General features: G+C 50.4%; 1 protein-coding gene across 1 annotated transcript in view; it reads right to left on the bottom strand.

Moving 5' to 3' along the window:
• Positions 1-20,764, bottom strand: part of Vav1 (vav guanine nucleotide exchange factor 1) — a 67,947-nt gene extending 47,183 nt beyond the window's left edge. Inside the window, exons 1-6 of the mRNA XM_052193711.1 lie at positions 20,444-20,764; positions 2,471-2,587; positions 1,955-2,013; positions 1,796-1,864; positions 1,462-1,570; positions 1,278-1,373 (exon numbers count right to left, since the gene is read on the bottom strand). Coding sequence (XP_052049671.1) covers positions 1,278-1,373; positions 1,462-1,570; positions 1,796-1,864; positions 1,955-2,013; positions 2,471-2,587; positions 20,444-20,647 — 654 coding nt within the window. The 5' untranslated portion in view covers positions 20,648-20,764. The remainder of the gene's footprint in view (positions 1-1,277; positions 1,374-1,461; positions 1,571-1,795; positions 1,865-1,954; positions 2,014-2,470; positions 2,588-20,443) is intronic.
• Between the last annotated feature and the right edge of the window lie 929 nt (positions 20,765-21,693).

Raw genomic sequence — 21,693 nt, 5'->3', positions numbered from 1 at the left:
AACAACCCAGGGGGACACACAAACAGCAAGGGGCTAAGAAACAGACTCAGGGAGACAGAATAACAACACAGAAACAGCAAGGAAGAGACAGCCAAACTGGTTGAAGGACAGACAGAGAGTGGTGGAGACATAAACAGAGATAGTTACAGAATAACACAGACATTGGCATAGAAATAGAAATAGAGGCAGACACAGAGAGATAGACAGAGACAGAGACAGAGAGATGTGTGAAAAACAGAAATAGAGACAGAGGCAAATACAGAGAATAAGAAATTGAGACAGACAGAGACAGAGCAAAAGAAGTGGAGACCCAGGCATGGTGGCACATGCCTGACACCTCAGTGCTAGAGTGTCTGAGGCAAGGGTATCATTAGTTTAAGGTCAGCCAGGCTCCATAGTGAGAATGTCTCAGAAAAAAAAAAAAAAAAAAAAACCCGGGGGATGAGGAGATGGCTCAGTGCTGTTGATCTTGCAGGGGACCCAGTTCAATTCCCAGCACCCATATGGTGGCTTCCAAACTCCACACATAACTCCAGTTCTAGTGGATCCGGTGCCCTCTACTACCCTCCCGAGGTGCCAAGCACTCACGAGTTGCCCATACATATATGCAGGGAAAGCACTCACACTTAAAATAAAATTAATAAATTCATTTTTTTTAAATTAAAGGAAAATCAAGAGAAAGGGGATGTCCATTAAAAAATTGCCTTCAACTGTCCCAAGTCAGAGTTATCACTAATAGCCCAAAGTGGATGTCATTAAATGTCAACCGGTAGATTATAGATCAAATATTCTTGCTAGAACATTACTCAACCATGAGCAGGCTCCAGCACATGTGGAGAGACCTCAAGGCTATTGTGCTAGGGGAGAGAATTGAACATGTGGGACCATGCAGGCTGGGGCTTCTCAATAGGAAATGTCCAGAGTGGGGGAATCCAGAAATATAAAGTGGATTCATGGGTCCTGGCAGATGGGAAAAGCAGGAAGCCTAAAGATTACAGTGCGTCTGTCTAGACCAGTAGCATGTTGTTCAATCAAACAGTGCCAAGGGCTGCCCACCGGTGGGTTTAACAGCGGAGTGGACTGTTTACTGTATTTATCCGTCTCTATTAAGCTAGGCCTTTTTTAAACAATGGAGCCCGGTGTGGTGGCGCCTGCTCATCATTCCAGCTTCCGGGAAGCTGAGGCAGAAAGATTATGAGTTTAAGGGCAGCCTGGGGGAGCTTCGTGGAGGAGGCAGGAGGGAGATGCTCCGAGCAGGACCCAGGGGGGTAACGCACGTGCTGGATGGAGCCCAGTGTGTCTGTATACTTCTCCTCGGTCTGCTGGATCTCCCGCAGGCAGCAGCAGCGTTTATCATACTCTGTCATCTTGGGCTGTGGGCAGAGACCATCGAGGCTGGTGAAGCTCGCTGCCGCCGTCTCCACCCTTCCCACCCGCTCCACCCTTCCCAGACCCACGCACTGGCGTGGGCACCGACTCCGAGCGCATTAGGTCCTCGTAGATCTCGTCCCCCTCTGCCTCCTCGTTCTCCACGCAGTCGTAAAGGTCCTCATCTTCCTCTGCGGTGTCACTGGGGGGACAGATTCAGGCCACGCCCCAAGCCAGGGACCCATCAGAAACTTTCAGAATCAAGAATAAATTCAGAATGCTCCCACCCTCCCCCAGTCTTGCAATGTGACCCCTTAAACTCCAGGACGGATCCGTGTTCCCTCAGACTCTGGGACAGATTCACGTCCCTCAGGCTCCAATCTCTACTGTGTCTCACAAACTGCATCCATCAGGCCCTAATACTCACTCGATCTGGTCTGAAAGGCCACTGTAAATATCTTCATCCACCAGAGCACTGTCGTCTGTTGGGAAGGGCCTGGGGAACCAGATGGGCATAAGCAGGGCTGTGGCACAGTGGGCAGTATCTTCAAGAATGGGCCAGCCTCACAGCCTCGACTCTACTCACATGATTCCTTTGTTCTGGGCAATGGGTGTCCATGACAGAGCAGACAGTGTGTAGATGACCTGTGATAAGGAACATAACTGCTCAAAACTCCTCTCCATACCCACCCCTCAGGCTCCCAGCACCTGAAGCTATCCCTTGAAGTTAGACATGCCCACCAGACTTTGGGGAGCACATCTTCTATACATCCCTGCACCCCAGACAAAGTCTCCCCACTATCAAGTCCACACAATCACTCAGGCAAGGCAAGGCAATAATTTGTTACGTAGAAGAGATGGGAGACCAGAGAGGCAGAACCACTCAGACCGGCCAAGGTCACACAGAACGTAGGTAAACAGCCCCTTGAACGTGTTCCCCGTCCTCCAAGCCCATGAGAAGGCAGCATCCTGGAAGGCCAACCTGGCTCTGCTACCAGCTCCCTAGTAGTCTATGGGCACATGCACAGGCAGGCCCTCAGGTGTGCACACACACACACACACACACACACACCAGTCTTTGGGCACTGGGAATCCAGCTCACCTTTCCAAAGTCCTGCACATCAAAGAGGTCGAAAGCCTCGAAGAGTTCACTGCGCTTGAGGCCGAACTTCTCACAGCAAGTAGACAGAAAGGTTCGGATATTCTTAAGACAAAGGAACTATGGGGAAGAGAAATGAGGCTGTGGATACACTATGGTGTGCATGCACTTGCGTGCGCATGTGTACACACACACACACACAAGCAAACCAGAAAACACAGATATAAAAAATAAATATATGTGTAAATAAAATAAAAATATGGCCGGGCGGTGGTGGCGCACACCTGTAATCCCAGCTCTCTGGGAGGCAGAGGCAGGTAGATTTCTGAGTTCGAGGCCAGCCTGGTCTACAGAGTGAGTTCCAGGATAGCCAGGGCTACACAGAGAAACCCTGTCTCGAAAAAAACAAATCCAAAACACAAAAAACAAAAAATCAAAATATGGCTGGCAGGATGGCTCAGCAGCTAAAGGTGCGTGCTGTGTTAGCCTGGGGACCTGAGTTCAATCCCCAGAACCCATACAAAGATGGACAAGGAGAACAGACTCCACGAAGTTGTCGTTTCACCTCTACATGGGAACTGTGACACATGCACGTACAGCCACACCCACAATAGTAATATAATTAACAAAAATTGTGCTGGCCTTGAATTTACAATGCTACCCTTGCTAGCACTGAACTATAATCCTCCTCCCTCCAAGTAATAATGAATGCTGGGATGTGTCACCATACCTAGCTAGGAAATGTTATATTTTTATTATGAATATTTATATGTGACCAAGAGCGCACGTGGAGGTCAGAGGATGACTTGCAGAAGTCAGAACTCCACTCCCGCCATGTGGGTCCACAGGATCAGACTCAGGCGATCAGTCTTGGTAGCAAGCGCCTGCCTTTACCCCTGAACCCTATCTTTGGGCCCCGAAAATGTTATTTTTAAGATAAGATAGTGTTTGCCAAATTCCTAGAGCAAATGCAGGGGGTGGTGATGGGACTTATCAGAGGTTGCGTCAGGAGAAGGGGGGACCAACTCAGAAAGACACAAAGGATGGACGAGTTCTTTATCTTGGAAAGGATCTGGGCTACATGAAGGTTCAAAGTAACTACGAGTGATTTCGTGGAAAACCCAAACAACTGAGTATCTCATAGGAACATCAGACTCTGCTGAAAAGAAGAAGCTAAAAAGTGCTCGGTCCTAATGAGACGTCTACATTAACCCTGAGCCACCCCAGCTGAGGCTCAGGGAATCAATCTATGCAAGAGGGGATGGAAAGACCACGAGAGCCAGAGGATGGGGTGGGGGACTGCCGTGAGACGCTGTCTGCTGGAGCTGGCATAGCTGTTGCTCTCAGGAACCGACAGCAGCTGTGGGTGCCTACACAGGATCCAGCAGCTGACCTTGCCATAGACCTAAGCCCTGCCCTTGCTAAGGACATGGCAGCACATGGCCTTTGGGGCAGGAGAATCATGCTTTGCTGAGGGTATGGTCACTGGTGGGGTTCTGGAGCTCCAGTGGATGCCCCACACTAAACAGCACTAACAGGGTATAATGAAATATAAAATCGACACAAACTTGGGAGAAAGTGTGTTAGATGGGCCATAGGAGAAGTGGGAGGGGTGGATGGAGGTGTGATCATATGCCATTGTATCTATGCATAAAAGCCACAAGAAGCAAGACTAGAGAGATGGGTCAGTGGGTAAGAGCACTTGTTTCCCTTGTAGAGGACTCAGGTTTGGTTCCTAGCACCCACATGGTAGCTCACAGCCATCCATAGCCCTGGAAGATGGGAACCCCACCATGGGGCGCTGATATCCCCCATGGACATCAGGCATGTTCACGACAGACAGACAAACATACAAGACAGAAGCTCAGTCACATAAAACAAAACACTTCTTTTTGCTTCTATTTTTCTGAGACAGGGTTTCTCTAGCTATATTGGATCTCACTTTGTAGACAAGGCTGGCCTTGAATGCCCAGAGGTCCACCTGCCTCTGACTCCTGAGCGTTGGGATTAAAAACAGGCACCAGCATGCTTGGCTAACATTTTTTTTAATATCAAGAATAAAATAAACCTTTTAAAAGAAAACTGAGTTGTGCTTTTGTTTCTTCATTTTTCCATACTTTTTTTCTTCTTAATTTTTCTTTATTCTTGAGAATTTCATTCATGTATACAATGAAAATATATTGGTGTCCAACCAGTCTACACTTCCAATTCTCCCTCAACCGGGCGGTGGTGGCGCACACCTGTAATCCCAGCACTCTGGGAGGCAGAGGCAGGCAGATTTCTGAGTTCGAGGCCAGCCTGGTCTACAGAGTGAGTTCCAGGAAAGCCAGGGCTATACAGAGAAACCTTGTCTTGGGAAAAAAAAAATCCAATTCTCCCTCAACACAGTCCCCTCACAAATTCCACGTCCTTCTTGAATTTTACAGCCCACCCAGTCCACTGTGTGCTGCCCATGTACACACAAGTGTGTGGCATTCGCTGGAAGATGGGAACCTCACCAGTAGCCACGCCCTCTGCAAAGAATGATTTGCACAAACTGTGAGCTATCAATAGATCCTCAGAGAGGGTGGAGCCTAGCACCAGCTACCCCCCCCCCAGTCCATGCTGGTAATGTGCTGCCTTGACCCCCAACTGTGATCAATTCATGAGAGTTATGGCTGTGTCATGTCCAGAAGACAAGTCATTCACAACATCTCTCCTGGAATTCTTTCTGCCTCCTCTTCTGAGACAGTCATTGAGTCTTGGAGTGGGGGAAGGTGTACTTCAACCATTCCAAGATTGAGCTATAAATTCAATTCAATTTATACTAAAACCATCTTTTGAAAATTACTGGGCTTGGCACATGATTCATCAAGATTGTATAGCAAGTCATAGGAGTATAAAAACTAAGCAAGATGTTCTGACAATAAAAAAAAAAAATGGTGGCTTACAATCATCTGCAATGAGGTCTGACGCCCTCTTCCGGTGTATGTGTGTGCAGGTATGCTGTGTGTGCAAGCTGAGACCAATTTGACATTGAATGTCTTCCCCAATCACTCTCCAGTTTATTTACTGAAGCAGAGTCTCTTAGTAAGCCACAACTCCCTAAAATTAGCCTAGGCTGGCCAGCTGACTCCCCTTCCAGTGCTGAGAATTACAGTTACATTCCCAGCTTTTTATGTGGGTGTTGAGAATCCGAACTCATACAGCAAGCATTTGACCAACTGAGATATCGCTCCTGTCCTCAGGAATGATCATCGTCAATCTACAGCTATTCCAACAGTGTAATAATGGTTGCCAGCCTCTAAGATGGCCATCATGGCGCCCAGCTCCCAGTGTCCATGAAGAAAATGCAGTAATCTCTCTTGTAACCCCTTCCATGCTAAAGCAGCTTTCTGTACATAACTGAGTACTGGTGAAAGTAATGATAAGGGACTGTTCAAAACTGAGGCTGTGGCCTCGCGCATTCTCTTTGACTGCTTGCATCATTCAACCACAACCGTGTGGTAAGGCTGCCCAATCAGTGCTGTGGAGGAGATCTGAGGTTCTGCATGGCTGAACCACCTAAGAAGTAGATCATCAAATGGCTTACCCAATGACCATCAAGTGCCTCATCTAACATTTGCCTGTGACCTCAAGAAAAACCTCAAGGGTGAACTGTCCTGCTAAGCTGCTTCAGAATTCTTGACCCAAAGAGCCTTATGAGAATCATATGAATTATGGAATAATTTGTTACACATGGAGAAGCAGGTAAGTGGGGATAATACAACTACAGAGAGAACTTGTCTACGGTATCTGGTAATGCAGTGATAGAGTCATTCAAAGAGCTTGACCTGCTGTGAGCCCAGGTATCTGGAAATTATTGTCATCACAGCCATGATCACCATCATCATCATGACCTCTACCATCATCATCACCACCACCATCACCACCATCAATACCAACACCGTAATCACTACCATCATCACTGTCACCATCAAAACCATCATCATCACCATTATCACCTTCTCTGTTACAATCACCACACTCATCACCATGATGTGCACAGTTCTCCATCAACCTACAAGTTCCACAGTCTAAGCCTCTACTAATGGATGCATGGTATTGATCAGACCTTATCTTAACTGTCTGAACTAACAATGGGGTCACAGTGAACTCACCAGTCCCATGAGGGCAGAGATCAGTTCTCAGCAACCATCAGTCCCCAGCTTGTGGCCTCAGTGTAAAATGGTAGAAGGAAAGGTGTGGCCATCAGCTCATCACATCACAAACCAATGGAATAACTGCTGAAGCTAAGATCGATGGCTCTTTGCCTAGAGAGGTCATGACTGTCCTTTGTCTAAGACTCTGTGTGTGTGTGTGTGTGTGTGTGTGTGTGTGTGTGTGTTATGTGTGAACATTAGTACATATGTGCAGGCACAGGAGGAAGTCTGCGGACAACCTCAGGTGTTGGTACTCAACTTACACCTTGCTAGGGGCAGGGTTTCTCTGTTGTCCCATGCCTGTGAGCCCTCTAGGGACTCCCCTGTCTCTGAGTCCCATCTCATCACAGGGCTGCCTCACTGCCCCACCCAGCTCTCCACAGGGCTCTAGGAAACACTAACCTGCACACTTTCTTTCCAAACCATCTCTCTACGGTCCTCCTTTGTGTTTGGGAGACAGGTTCTCATACAGCCCAGCATGGCCTCAGATTCTCTGGAGACCCAAGGATAAGGAAGTCCTCTTGGTTTGCTGGGGATGGCAGGAGTCTGCCCCCAGGTTGGGGGAGGCACTGTACCCAGGACTCTGCGCACACTGGACAAATGCTTGACTCACTGCAGCACAGCCCCAGCTGCAGACTGTTTTTGCAGCTCTCTTGGATTGTCAGCCCAGTGGAGCTCTGCCCTCATGTATGCAGCCTCAGCACCACGGACGCCCCAAAGACAAGGTCCACTCGTAGCATCATCAACCCTACATGACACATCAACATGACCTAAGGCCACGGGTCACTCAAGGGCTAGCTCTTACATTTGGACAACTATTTAAAGACCTGGGGCTGGGGTGGAGCTCAAGAGAAGTTGTTGTGTTGAAGGAAGAGGGAATCGTAGGCAGATAATGGCTTCCAAGGAAGGGAGAGGCATTTTCTTCAGCAGTGCAGCCACATGACCCCTCAGCCTGACTCCTGTCAGAAACTCTAATTCAACTCACTGGGTCAAAAAAACAAAAATAAAAACAAAAACAAACAAACAAAAAAAACAGAATAGATTCCAAAGTAGAAGCAAGTAGAGAGGCCGTGATCAAAATACATACGTACATGGACCAAACTGCCAAAAATATGCTCTGATTTCTAAGCTGTTGAAGAAAGTCTGGGAGGCAACTCAGTTGCTAAAGCAAGGGCCTGGGTTCAATGCTTAAAACCCATGAGAACGCCCAGGAGTGCTGACACTGTCTCGCAATCCATCTCACAGAGGACCCAAGTTTGGTTCCCAGCCTGTGTCACAAACACTTGTGACTCCAGCTCTGGGGGGATCCAATGCCCTCTTCCGGTCTCCTCGGGTATCTGCACCCATGTACACACACACACACACACTAATCGTAATAATAAACACATGCTCAAATACATACAAATACATGCACAGGTGGAAGACGAAATGGCTGACCAAAGGGACTTCCATCTGACAGGTGGGAAAACTGAGGCTTGTCAGAGGGTTTTCACCTGCCAGAGTCACACGTGTAAAAACAGGAGTGTGGAGAAACACACAGAGCCAAGCCCTGCCCCTGCCCTACCCTGGTTCCATGAACCACACTGAGCCATCACCGCCCCTTCTCCAGGCCTCACAGGGACATAGTAGGGACCAGCACATCATAGGAATTATATGTACCACTCGGAAGTCGTCTGGGCCCTGAACTAACTAGACAGGCAGACAGAGCTGGCAGACCAATACCAGAGGTGATGTCTGGCCTTAGGTCTGTCTGGCCTAAGAAAGGAAATCCCCTCCTAACCTCAGAGGATCAGCTGAGTTTTGAGGCTGTCTTCCCTCAAATCACATGACCCTTCCAAAAGGAGTATGATTCATAACCCCTCCCACCACTTCAGAGTAGCTAGAGAGCTGGGCTCCTTCAGAAAGCACAGTGACTGCGGTTAGACCACCAGAAGAACTTCCCGGTATCATGAGGCTTGTGAAAAGATGAGGAGGGACAGGAAGCCACTCACTGTAGGAGGCACGTGAAGGAGAATTCGTCCTTGTCTCCTGGGGACAACCCCTCTACTTCCCTTATCCTCCAGGACAAAGGAGGACCAAGGCTCTAGACCAGCATCAAGACCTTAGGCAAATCAGGAGCCAGGCACTGTGGTCAAGTCAGAAGTTGGCTGTTTGGTGCCTCTGCCCAAACTAGAGAGGATTCTGTTCAAGGAAGTAGCAGCCGGGCCAGAGGCATCTGTGGGGGCCTGGGGGAAAGCCGCCCAGCCTCAACACAAATTCTGCCTTCTGTGCTTTCCACACCCACAGCCCAAACCCGGGAGATGGCCGGAAACAGGAAATGCCTGTTACCAGGCCTGACTGGGGAAGATAGAAGAGGGGTGGAGGGGTGGAGGGGTGGCTCTCTGCCTGCCTTCAGCCCTATAATCTTTCTGGCTCGCTGAGGCTTTCCAGAGAGTGGTCATGCTGTTCATCCCGTCCAGAGCTTTGCACTGAGGAGCTGATGACCCACACGCTTCAGCATGAGTCTAAAGCATTCTGGGAGTCAGGCTTCCTCTCCTCTCTGTCCCCTCACACCCAGCAAGCCCTCAATGACTAGGATTCTCGAGACTCCCAGCTGAAGTCGGTAAACAGGACACCTTGGACAGGTCATCATGCCTTAGGTTCTCCAACCAAAAATCAAAAATGAAATCCCTGTGTGGTGAAATATACCTGTAATCTGAGCACTCAGGAAGACGAGGCAGAGGATGGCTAAAATCTGAGGTAAGCATGGACTACAGAGTGAGTGCCAGGGTGTCCAGGGTACCGCAATGAGACTCTGTGTCAAAAACAAGAGTGGGAAACAAGGGGTGGGAGGGAGAGGAGGCAAGGGGAGGTGTCGTGTAGCAATTTCCCGTGAGATGAAACCTCTTGGAAGGAAGCTCATTAAGACTCAGGCTGTGCTAAGCAGAGGTGAAACATTCTATCCTACAGAAAAGCCTGTTAAGCTCAGGAAATAAACAACAGAAAATAAGTAGGAAGTTCCTGAAACAGACCAGATTCTCTAGGCTCTGCCCTCCCCAAGCACAAGCTGTAAGGACTACTGGTGAGCACTCTCAGACAAGCTGAACTGCCCAGAAGTTTAGACAGGACACAGCACCTGAAAGAGACAACTGTCTTCCTTGCAGAGCTGCCCGCAGGCAGCCTTCATGAGTCGCCATCCATGCCAGGCTTTGGTGACACAGCTGTGTTTGAGTCACTTCTGCTCCCGTTAAGTGACCCCTGACCCACATTCCTCTATGTGACCCAGTGACACTCAGTGCTTCACCAAGTTGGACTTCGGCGGTGTCCTTGCTTTTCCTGGCTGTTGGCCCTGTCTGGGATGAGTAGACATGTGTTCACACCTCCCCCAGAAGACAAAACACTATTCATACAATAAAGATGAAGGAATGGGAAGGAAAGGAGAGGGACAAAGATGGAGGGGGTAGAAGAAGAACAGAGAGAGAGGAGAAAAGGAAAGAGGGAGAGAGGATGCGGAGAAAGCCAGAGACAGAGAGAAGGAGAACCCACTTCTCCACCTCAGAACTGAGCATTTACACAAAGCTGACCCAAACACCAGCCATCAATTAATCAGCCAGCATCTATTAAGCGTTTGCTGTTTACCCAGCACTGAGACCCAGTAGCAGATGAGGAAAACATGGCCCTGATGACACAGCGCTCATAACCTGGAGAGAGGTGGGGTAGAGAAACAGCAGGGGCTTCCAGCACAAAGCAATCTGGCTTTCGGTTGGTGACAGTGCTGGTGAGTATGTGGTAGGAAGTACAGAGAGGTGAGGTATGCAGACAACTGTACAGCTGTGGCGCATTGAAGGGAAAGCAGGGCTCAGCTGGCACGCCACAGCAAGACTCTTAAAAAGAGTCTCCAAATGTCTACAGACACACACAGAGCTGTGCGACCTAGACTCCTGACAAGCAGCTCTAGCCAAAAAGTAAAAATACAGATGGGCTGGGATGTGACGCAGGCGGAGCCCCTGCCTAGAATCCCCTAGTGAGGGACTGGGGGCCAGGTTAGGGGTGGAGCCCTGCCTAGAATCCACCAGTGAAGGGCTGTGTGGGGGCTGCAGGTACCAGAGGAGGCCAGAAATGTGCACTGGAGGCCCTGGAGCTGGCCGGGAGCTACCTGATGTGAGTGCGGGGAGCGGAACTTGGGTCCTCTGCAAGAGCAGCCAGTGCTCTCAACCCCTGAACCATCTCTTCATCCCCACCGTAGTTTTTGGAGACAAAGCCTCTTTCTCAGCCTGGAGTTGACCCACTGGGCTAGGCGGGGTGGTCAGAGATTCCCCAGCAACCCCTTATCTCAACATTCCCAACACACGGATTCCAGACAAACTCCGTCAGGTCTGATCAACTCGGGTCCTCATGGTTGCATGACAAGTACTTTATCCAGAGCCGTGACGTCACCTCTGGTGACTTAGCTGACAGAATGAAAGAGCTGAGGCTCCATGGCTGCAAACCAGCCGATCTGTGCTGAGCAGCACAGGCGGGAGGCCCCGCCCCGGGCCTCCATTCAGGCTGCTGTGCGTGTGGAAGGCAGAGGATAAGCTGGAAGGCTCTTCCCCAGGAGCCATTCACCTTGTGTGTTGAGACAGGGTCTCCCACTGGCCTGGAGCTCATGCGGTGGCTGAGTTTTAGACCCCAGAATCCCTGTCTCCATCTCCCATGGGCTGTGATGGGTGGACAACACCACACCTGACCTTTTTACCTGAGTGCTGAGGATTTGAACTCAGATCCTACTGCTTGAAAGGCACGCTCTTTACTAATTGACCCGTGATTGGTTAAACTCAGACGTAGCACAGTCAGATATTGGGGAAGAAATGAATTACGTATCTTTTCAATTCATTCATTCATTTTACAGTGTGTGTGTGTGTGTGTGTGTGTGTGTACATCATTCTTGCACCGTGTGGGATCCAGGGATCAAACTCAGTGATCAAGGTTGCCAGCAAGTGATTTTACCCACTGAGCCATTTCACTGGCTCACATGTCTGTCTGTTGTCTGTCTGTCTGTCTCTCTCTCTCTCTCTTTCGCTCCCTCCCTCCCTCTTGAAGGCACGGAGGCATCTTTTTCTTCCAGCCCTGTACCCCACACCCAGACCTGGTAGCACAATTGTTATTAACACCCACTGAATCAGCAAGGAGATGACCGGCTGAACGGGAGCCTACTGTGTGTTCCCTGCCGGGGCAGTTTTGAATCTCCTATGGCTCTAAGAAAGAGTGATTTGCATAGAAGCCGTATATATTTCCCTCTGCTTTGGGATGTTTATTATCAGAAGAACAGGAATATGAACAGACAGAGTGTTTTGCATTACTTATCAATGGTGGCTTCATTCCCTCTCATTACCACATTACCCTTGTCCCTCTGAAGCCCTCTGAAGTCTTTTATAAACTGCTGCTTTTAGGAGACGGAGCAGAGTGAGCTACAGCTACTTCCTGCCTTCTTCCCTTCCTTCTGCTTTCTTTTTAAATTAAATTTAGTCCTGTGTGTGTGTGTGTGTGTGTGTGTGAATGCACATGAGTGTGTTATATGACTGTGCATATGAATGCATGTGCACTCATGTATTGTGCACACATACGTGTGTGTGTGTGTGTGTGTGTGTGTGTGTGCTCAAAGAAGTCAGCACTGGGTATCTTCCTTCCTTAATTGAGCTCCATCTTATTTTTATTTTAAAATCATCCTCGACTACACAGCAAATTCAAGGGCAACCTGGGCTACATGAGATTCTGCCTCGGGAATTTTTTATATAAATCATGGTGTATTTGGCTTGCAGAATGACAGCTGCTATCATTACTCCCTAAACAATAGAGTGTGTGGCTCCTTCCATAGCGTGCGTTCTACCAGCTGTGGGGACTCACCTACAGATGACTTAATAGCACGCCATTTTCTACAAGAGATCAAATAATTGGCTGATATTGGAATCCCTGAAACTAGTCTCCCATGTACCACAGGAGTACATATGGCTTCTAAGAAGGTTATGGGCACCGTAGGAGAAAATACATTAAAGAATTAGGTGTGGCTAGGGTGACTCGGTGCATAAAGCACTTACTGTGCATGCGTGAGGACGTGAGTTCGAATCTGACATAAGAGCGGAATGCAGTAGTGACACTTGTAATCTCAGGACTGGGGTGAGGGTGGGGTGCAAACAGGAGGATCCCTGGGTATCACAGGCCAGTCTTAAAAAAGATGGTGGGTCTAGAGAGTTGGCAAAATGGTTAAGAGCGTGTAGTGTTTCTTTAGAGGACCCCAGTTCAGTCCCCAGCAGCCACAGCCCCTGGGGACTCCAGCTCCAGGGTTACAGTGCCCCAGGCTTTGTCTGGCTCCTGCGCACAAGCGAAGCACCCTCACAGACGTGTACTCACCATTGGAAACCTTAAAAAATATTTTTTCTAATGCAGAAGAAGAGCACGTGAGGAAGACACCATGGTTGACCTCTGGCCCCCACAGGCTTGTGTATACGCAGGCACACATAGGGAGCACACGCAAGCACACAGACACACAAGAAAAGGTGGATCGAGCACTGCACAAAAGGTGGACTTCAGTGAGGTGTCAAGAGACTGACGTTTGAGCAAAGGCTTGGACGGGGTGAGAGGGCAGCCGGGTGGGTACTGACACAAGCACTGTTCCAACAGGAAGCAGCCAGGACAAAAAACCCGAGGCGGGACTGTGCCGGGTGCACTGGAGGAAAGGCTAAGCGGCCAGTGGCAGGAATAGACCACCAGAGGAAGGGGGGGGGGGGGAGCGGCATTGAAGCAGGTGTCTGAGGAACCAAAACCAGGGCCTGTGAAACAAACACAATGTTTGCGATTGTCACCACAAGGCCCAACTTTGACATTTGTCCTTGAGGGGGAAACAATAAGGACTGAATGGTTTTATTTCCAGCGAGGAGCTGTGGGCATGGTCAGGGGTAGAACCAAGCCTAGAATCCCCTAGTGAGAGGCCTGGGGGAATTTCTCAGAGTTCGAACACTGGTCTAGCTCAGGAAGTCCTAAGTTCCACTGCAGCTGAGACAGAGAGAGACATAAATAGGGAACTGAGTCATGGAGATTTTCAGTAACTTCCTGTAATGTTTGGTGTTATCAGCTTGACTGGATAGGGGTTAGGCAGGAGCCAATCCTCCAGTCACACCTGTGAGAGATTATTTAAGCTCTGTACCTGCCTGTGAGGGATTGTCTCCATTGGGTTAATTGAGGTGGAGAGACACTGTAACTTAGGCCCGCCATCCCAGGGGTCCTGGACTGAGACAAACAGAGAGAGTTATCCAGACACCAGTGTCCACCTCCCTGCTTCCTGACAGTGATGCAGTCTGTGGCTGCCTCACTCCCTCCACCAGGCCCTCCCCAACATGACGGACTGCAACTTTGAGCCTGAACAAACCTTTCTCCCTGTGATCATTTGGAAAATGTTTCTCATCATCTCTGGCATTTGAAAATGTGGTCCTTAACTGATGGCATTGCCAAGATTTAGGAGATGTGGCCCTGTCAGAGAAAGTATGTCACTGGAGCTGGCTCACAGAGCTTGAGCTTGCTATCTCCGCTTCCTGCTTGCTGTTCGAGATGCGAGCACCCAGCTCTTCCTGCCACGACTCCCACCCTGCCAGCGATGGACTCTTATCCCTGTATAATCATAAGCTCAAATGAACTCTTCCAGAGGTTGCCTTGGCTGTGATGTTTTATCACAGCAATAGAAAAGTAACTAAGGCCGGGCAGTGGTGGCGCACACCTTTAATCCCAGCACTTGGGAGGCAGGTGGATTTCTAAGTTTGAGGGCAGCCTGGTCTACAAAGTAAGTTCCAGGACAGCCAGGGCTTCACAGAGAAACCCTGTCTTGAAAAACAAACACAAACAAACAAACACAAAAGTAACTGAGACATTTCCCCCAGATCCTGCAGCTGGAATTGGAACTCAGAGCGTAAGAGACCACTAACCTTAGGGGCCTCAAATCTTGTTCCACTGAGCCCAAATTGAAATCTCAAATATGAGCTCCTACTCACGGTGGGATATCCATGGCTCACATAGTGCGGATAGCAACAGCTTCCCAGTCTTCCCAGACTTCCTAGCAGTGAGCCCAGGCACCCCCGAAATACCCCTCAGAGGGGCCATGTGCCTCCCTCACATTCACCTGTACCTGGGGTCGATGACAGTCCGTGCTACTTCAGGGCCTTAGTGGGTAGAGCACTCACGTCGCATACACGAGGCCCCAGGTCCCATCCCGACCAACACCCAACCAGGTGTTACACATGTGTCATCCCGGCACTCGGGACTGTCATCTGAACCCCCTCTCCGTGTGCTCAGATCTGATTCTTACAAAAGATCGTTGCAGCTGGGCCTGCAGACTGTTAGTATTCCCTCACAGGAGAAGGGTCAGAAAGGGTCATCCAGCCATTCTCCCTAAGCCACTGTGCACAACTCTACCCCAACTGCATGTGGCCTCAGGGTCTGGGGAGATGCTACAGCACAGAGCGTGGACAGGAAAGGTATCTGCACAGCCATACCAAAGCCATCATCTATGAGGGGGGCAGACCCTCTGGCTTGGCTGTTCTGGGGTCACTCTCCTGCCCATAACTGCCTGAATTCCTAGTTGTTGTTTCCATGCATACACTCAGGGAGACCCAATAAAGGACGGAAAGATTCAAAAGGAGAGTACCTCCCAGCAAGAGACCCTAGCTAAGGGGCAGTGTTGGGACTTTCATGTCCATGCTTCTTTCTATTTCAGTCACACACATGGATCATTTAACCAAACACCTGACTATGCAGAAGGTCCTGATGTCCCTCTGACATCCAAACACTGACTGACACCCCCAGGGATAGCACTGCATTCCGTCCACACTGTGCCGGGGGCTTGTGTTTCCACACTGCTGTCTCAATTTTGTGTTTGCGTGTGCAGCTGTGCATGTGCACACAGAGGGCAGATGTGGGTGTCAGGTGTCTTGCTCCATCAGTCTCTGTGTGGTTGAGACAGGGTCTCTGATGAAACCTGGAGCTAGGCTGGCAGCCAGCAAGCCCACACACTGGGTTTGCCAGGAGGGGCTCACAGCCATGCCTGTCTTGTGGTTGCACAGCAAACGCTGTTCTCCAAGTCACTAAACCCAAGCCAACTGCTATGTCAGTGTCGATTTCAGTTCAGACATACCAACCAAGGGCTATCTACACCCATGACAACAGGTACACACCCTCATGCCCACCTGCGTGGCTTTCTGGGGCTGGAGACTTATCGATGTATTATACACCACCTCCTGCTTCTCCTGGGGTATAATGAGCCTCGCATCCTGCCAAGCCTTTTCCAAAACTCATCTCTTTCTCCTCAGACCCTGAGCCTCAAAGGTCCACTTGGAGGACTGCACAGTCCCACAGAGGCAGGAAGCACACGCTTGTGGTGTCTGAAGCCTCTTTCTAACCATGATATCAGCAGCCTTTCTGTGGGTCTTAGACTTAATGGGCACTGGCCAGTCTGAAAATGTTCTACTCAAATCTCCAACCCCAGTGCCACCAGACAGACAGACTCTGCCCTGAGCACGTGGATACCTGCCTGCCACTACCTACCTCAGGACCTTTGCACAGGCAGCACACACATACACCTGGGCCACTACCCACACATCCACAAGGCTCACCCGTCACCAACCCCAGGTTTCTGCTCTAGTCTAGTGAGGTTTCCTAGACTCCTTACTCAAAAATGCCACCAAGCACCCTTTCTAAATATAGCTTTCTTCAAAGTATGAGCCATCTCCTAAAAATGTACACCTGTCCTTATTGTCCTGTTCTTACATTTCCCTCCTTTAGAATACAGTGTGATAAAACACAAGCATCTGTGTTCCACATCCATACTCCTCAGCACCAAGGGCAGGGCTTGCCCTGAATAGTCACTGTTTGATGGATGGGTAGAGGATAGGTGGGTGGATAAAAGAATAAATGAATAGGAGAACAGGTGAATGAATAGATTGGATGGATGAGTGGATGGATAGGTGGATGGATGGATGGATGGATGGATGGATGGATGGATGGATGGATGGATGGACAGATGGATGGATGGGTGGATGGATGGATGGATGGATGGACGGACGGATGGATGGATGGATGGGTGGGTGGGTGGGTGGGTGGGTAGATGGGTAGTTGGATGGATGGATGGATGGATGGATGGACGGACGGACGGACGGACGGACGGGTGGATGGATGGGTGGGTGGATGGATGGATGGATGGATGGATGGATGGATGGATGAGTGGATGGGTGGATAGATGGATGGATGGGTGGATGGATGGGTGGGTGGATGGATGGATGGGTGGGTGGGTGGATGGATGGATGGATGGATGGGTGGATGGATGGATGGATGGATGGTAGGTGGATGGATGGATGGATGGATGGATGGACGGATGGACGGATGGATGGATGGATGGATGGGTGGGTGGGTGGGTGGATGGGTAGTTGGATGGATGGATGGATGGATGGACGGATGGACAGACGGACGGACGGATGGATGGGTGGATGGGTGGATGGATGGATGGATGGATGGATGGATGGATGGATGGATGAGTGGGTGAATGGATGGATGGATGGGTGGGTGGATGGATGGATGGATGAGTGGGTGAATGGATGGATGGATGGGTGGGTGGATGGATGGATGGATGAGTGGGTGAATGGATGGATGGATGGGTGGGTGGATGGATGGGTGGATGGATGGATGGGTGGGTGGATAGATGGGTGGGTGGATGGATGGATGGATGGATGGATGGTAGGTGGATGGATGGATGGATGGGTGAGTGGGTGGATGGATGGATGGATGGGTGGATGGATGGATGGATGGACAGATGGACGGACGGACAGACGGACGGACGGATGGATGGATGGATGGATGGATGGATGAGTGGGTGGATGGATGGATGGATGGATGGGTGGATGGATGGGTGGATGGATGGATGGGTGGGTGGATAGGTGGGTGGGTGGATGGATGGATGGGTGGATGGATGGATGGATGGTAGGTGGATGGATGGATGGATGGGTGAGTGGGTGGATGGATGGATGGGTGAGTGGGTGGATGGATGGATGGATGGATGGACAGACAGACGGACAGACGGATGGATGGATGGGTGGGTGGATGGATGGATGGGTGGGTGGGTAGGTGGATGGATGGATGGGTGGGTAGGTGGGTGGATAGATGAGTGGATGGATGGGTGGGTGGGTGGATGGGTGGGTGGATGGGTAGGTAGATGGATGGATGGATGGATAGATGGATGGATGTGTGGGTGGGTGGATGGATGGGTGGGTGGTATAAAGTGGGATTTTCAGCACCAGATGTATAAAGAGTACAAGACCATTCTGAGCTATGGTTGATGGGGAGCTTTTATTGTAAATATGAGGAAGAATACAGCCAGAAGCATTGATGAGACTGCAGAGCCTGGAAGGAAAATAGTAAACTGAGCACGGTCAGCAGAATGGACCAGACCACAGTGGGAGGGGGAGAGCAGGAGAGGAGAGGGTCAAGACATGGGACCAAGAGGGCAGAGGGCACAGGGTCAAACTGTTATATAGGAAGAAGAGACTGGGGAAGGCAAACCCATAGGCTGGTGAGGTTCAGGGAAGGGAATGGGATGGGAAGAACTGAGATTAGCCACAGGCACTGAGTAAGTCGGAACACTGTGTTTTGGTATGTTATTAGGCACTATAGTCAGCCATTTGTCCCAAGTTTCTTTTAGACCTGGTGGCTGGTTGACTGGATGTATGGGTGAGTGGATGGATGGAGGGATGGATGGATGGGTAAGTGGATAGGTAGACAGGTAAATGGGTGGGTAGGTGGGTAAATGGGTGGGTAGGTGGTATATAGATTATTTCTTTTGCTGAACAAAGGAGAGAGATACAGAAATGGAGGAACTAGTCTTTTCATTCTAACCTTTACAACTTTATCTCTACTGTTTCCCAGTCAATGACTCCTTTCCTCCTCCTTTCTGCCTTCCATATCCCATGGGCCACTCTGTCCCTGGCTTGATTCTGCTAACAAATGCCCCAGAGGCCCAGAGGGGATTTCCCTGGGGTACCTTCTCTGGCATATTGTATATAGCCCATTGGTTCTCGCAAACATCTCCACCAGATGTAGAATTTCCAAGGAAGGCAGAAAGACCAGAGACCAGAAGCTACAGAGATGATAGATGGGGAAGATTAACTAGGCTGAACACTGGCCCAGCCTGAGCCTGAACATTCATGGGTGTAGGGATCCAGAACAATGAGAAAACTCCTACTGATTCTTCAAAACCCAGCTTAAATGGCCGTTCTTACATAAGCCCTAATTCTCCCAAGCGGTGAGTATTGTCTTACATTCCTAGAGCACAAGGGCCTGAGATGCATCTTCTTCTGTCTCCTTGAGTTTAAGAAGTCTTTAGGGGCCAGAGCCAAGTTCCCAAAATTGCCTGGTACGTTAAGACTGTTGTTGGAATACAGCTGGTCCTCTGGGGATTAACACCATGTACACTTGCCCTTCAGAAAATCAGCCTTAGTTATGCTACATGGGGGTGGAAGTCCATCCTTAACTCTAACCATTTTCCCAACAGCTGCGATTGCCACATCGTAGGGTACCCCAAGTCCCGCCAGAGCTGGGGCCCAAGAGTCCCATAGCTACTTCCTCAAGTTTTTAAAGCTACTGGAGTTCAAGCAAATGTAGGCAAATCTCTGCTGACTTGCAGCCAGCCAGAGGGACAGTCCATGGGGGACAGAAGGTACTCTGTTCCCTATTTCCTGCAGGGAACTTACAACAGCTTCAGAGACTGCTACCTCACTGACAACCCCAGAAATATCCTAGAGACATCAGCAGGCCATTCTCAAAGTAACTTCCTTCTTCAACTCCATGGGACCCCTCACATGAGGGAAGGACCAGGCTCTAACCCTATTGTCCATCATTTCTAAGCCCCTGGGATTTGGAAAAACAGGACTGGCAGACTGAGGGCAAGAAGACAGATGTCCCTTACACCAAGGCTATGTCCTTCAGACCCCAGGGCACAGGCACAGCCATGTCCCTTAGATACAACTCATGTTCCTCACAGCCATGGTAAAGCCCTTTGACTTGAACCTGTATCTTCCATTCCTAGGGCGATCAGCCCCCCCCCCCCCCCCCCCCCCCGCAAACCAGCATCCTTGGGGAAACAGAGAAGAACATACAAAGCCACCAGTCATCTTTCGCCACCACCCCAGCCACATTCAAATAAGGATCTGAATATATCTCCTCAGCTCACCAGGGCATAGTCTGACAGGCCTCCACTTAAAGCATGGAGAGTGAGAAATGCCAAACTCAGGGACACCCAGGACCCCCTTCAGATCCTAGGCCTGGGCCCTGTATTCAACGGGCCCGTCACGAAATGGGCAGAGTTGGGATGCCACAGGGTCTCACATTGCAGCCCCCAGTGCTCCATGCCACACAGCACAAAGCCCTGGCAGGAAACGGAGGTAAAGGAAGATGTGAGAAGGGAGGAGGGGCAGAAGAGGAGGAAGAGGTCCAAGAGGAGGAGCCACCGGTGGGGGAGAAACTGAAGGCCTCTCTCTTGAATCTGGTGCTGTAGCCTTATGCACCCCCTTGGCTATCTACAAGGCAACCAGATACCTCTTAGGACTCCTTTAAATGGATCTCAACAGAGTCCGTCAGAGGTTAAGGCGATTTCCCGCTTAATTTGTCAGGACAGAGGCAAGCCAGCCAAGAGTCTACAAACACACCCAGAGCTCCGTTCTGCTCAGCACCTCCCCTCAGCCAGAGCCGGGCCCACCTACCCACCTCCATCCAGTCATGCCCCGGCATCACCCAGCCGACTCACCTGGGACATCTGAGGCCGCAAGTTAACCTCCCGCAGATTGATGGCGTGGGGAAGCAAGTTGTTAAGCAGTTGACACAAGAGGACTCCATCTCGCAGTGCCTGTGCCAGCTCACACACCTGGGCCCCCTCCCAGGTCACACGGTGGCTCGGAGGCAGCACGCGACACTGGATCAGCCAGTGGGTGCATTGGCGCCAGAGCTCCATGGCGGCTGCCTGCCTCTCACTCGGCCCCTCGGGGAGGCCCCGTGCACCCTCGTTCCTTCACCGCTGCCGCCGCTGCTGCCTGCCCCAGTGGGGACAACTACAACACCACTTCCTCTTCTGTGACTGTAACTGTCGTCCCAGGGTGGGGGTGGGGAGGAGCCGTGGGGCGCAGGGGAGCACCTGCAGTTCCACCCTCACGCCTTCCACTCACTGGTGTGACCTTGTCTTTCTCCACCTACGATGGGCAGACCTGGGCACCTGCTGAACTAAGGTGCCACTACCTCATCCAGCTGCGGGCACATAGGCTGTCATCTCCTGTCTCTTCCCGGTGCCCTGTGTACGGCCCTGATCTCGCACAGTCTGTTGCCCCTGCAGCAGCCAAAGACGACCACTGAACACTAAGTCAAGTCTCAACCATTTTTCTTCTGCCCATAACCCTTATGGTTCCACGTTCCTTCTTCCACGGGGTCAAAACACAAGTTTTCCCTGCACCCCACAAGGGTTCACCCTGCCCCAACCCCTGCCAGCCTCTTCTCCTTTCTCTGTCCTTCCCTCGCTGACCTCCATCCTGCCCCAGGGCCTTTGCACTTGTGCCCACCACCTGACATAAGATACAACTTCACTCCATCACTCCCTACATGTCACTTTTTGACTAGTGAGTGCTCGGCTGTAAGTGGGACATCTATACCACCGCCATCCCAATGCTCAAGGGAGAAGGGACAGAAAGTAGGTAAGAGTAGTGGGGGCAGGGAGGAAGCTGTGAAACGCTGTCTCCAGGACATGCCCATGGCCACTGCGCTCCTGAACTCAGTGCAGTTGCAGTGGCAACACAAGATCAAGCCAGGAAGGAGCCGCCATGCCCACAGGCAGCAGTAATGGGTATCAAGGGTCAGAGAGGAGCAAGTAACTGGGGGTAAAGAGAGCCCAGTCCCATTCGGAGTCAGAGGGGAGTCGGGGTGGGTAAAGACAGATGGTCAACATGGAGGAAACTGCCAACAAGTAGGACTGGAATAAGCATTAGAAAATATATTCTACTTATAAAGCCA

Source organism: Apodemus sylvaticus, chromosome 9 (assembly GCF_947179515.1).
Source record: "Apodemus sylvaticus chromosome 9, mApoSyl1.1, whole genome shotgun sequence".
NCBI classification, from domain to species: Eukaryota; Metazoa; Chordata; class Mammalia; order Rodentia; family Muridae; genus Apodemus; species Apodemus sylvaticus.
Note: the sequence above shows the minus strand (reverse complement) of the source record. Positions and strands in the feature narration are given on the sequence as shown.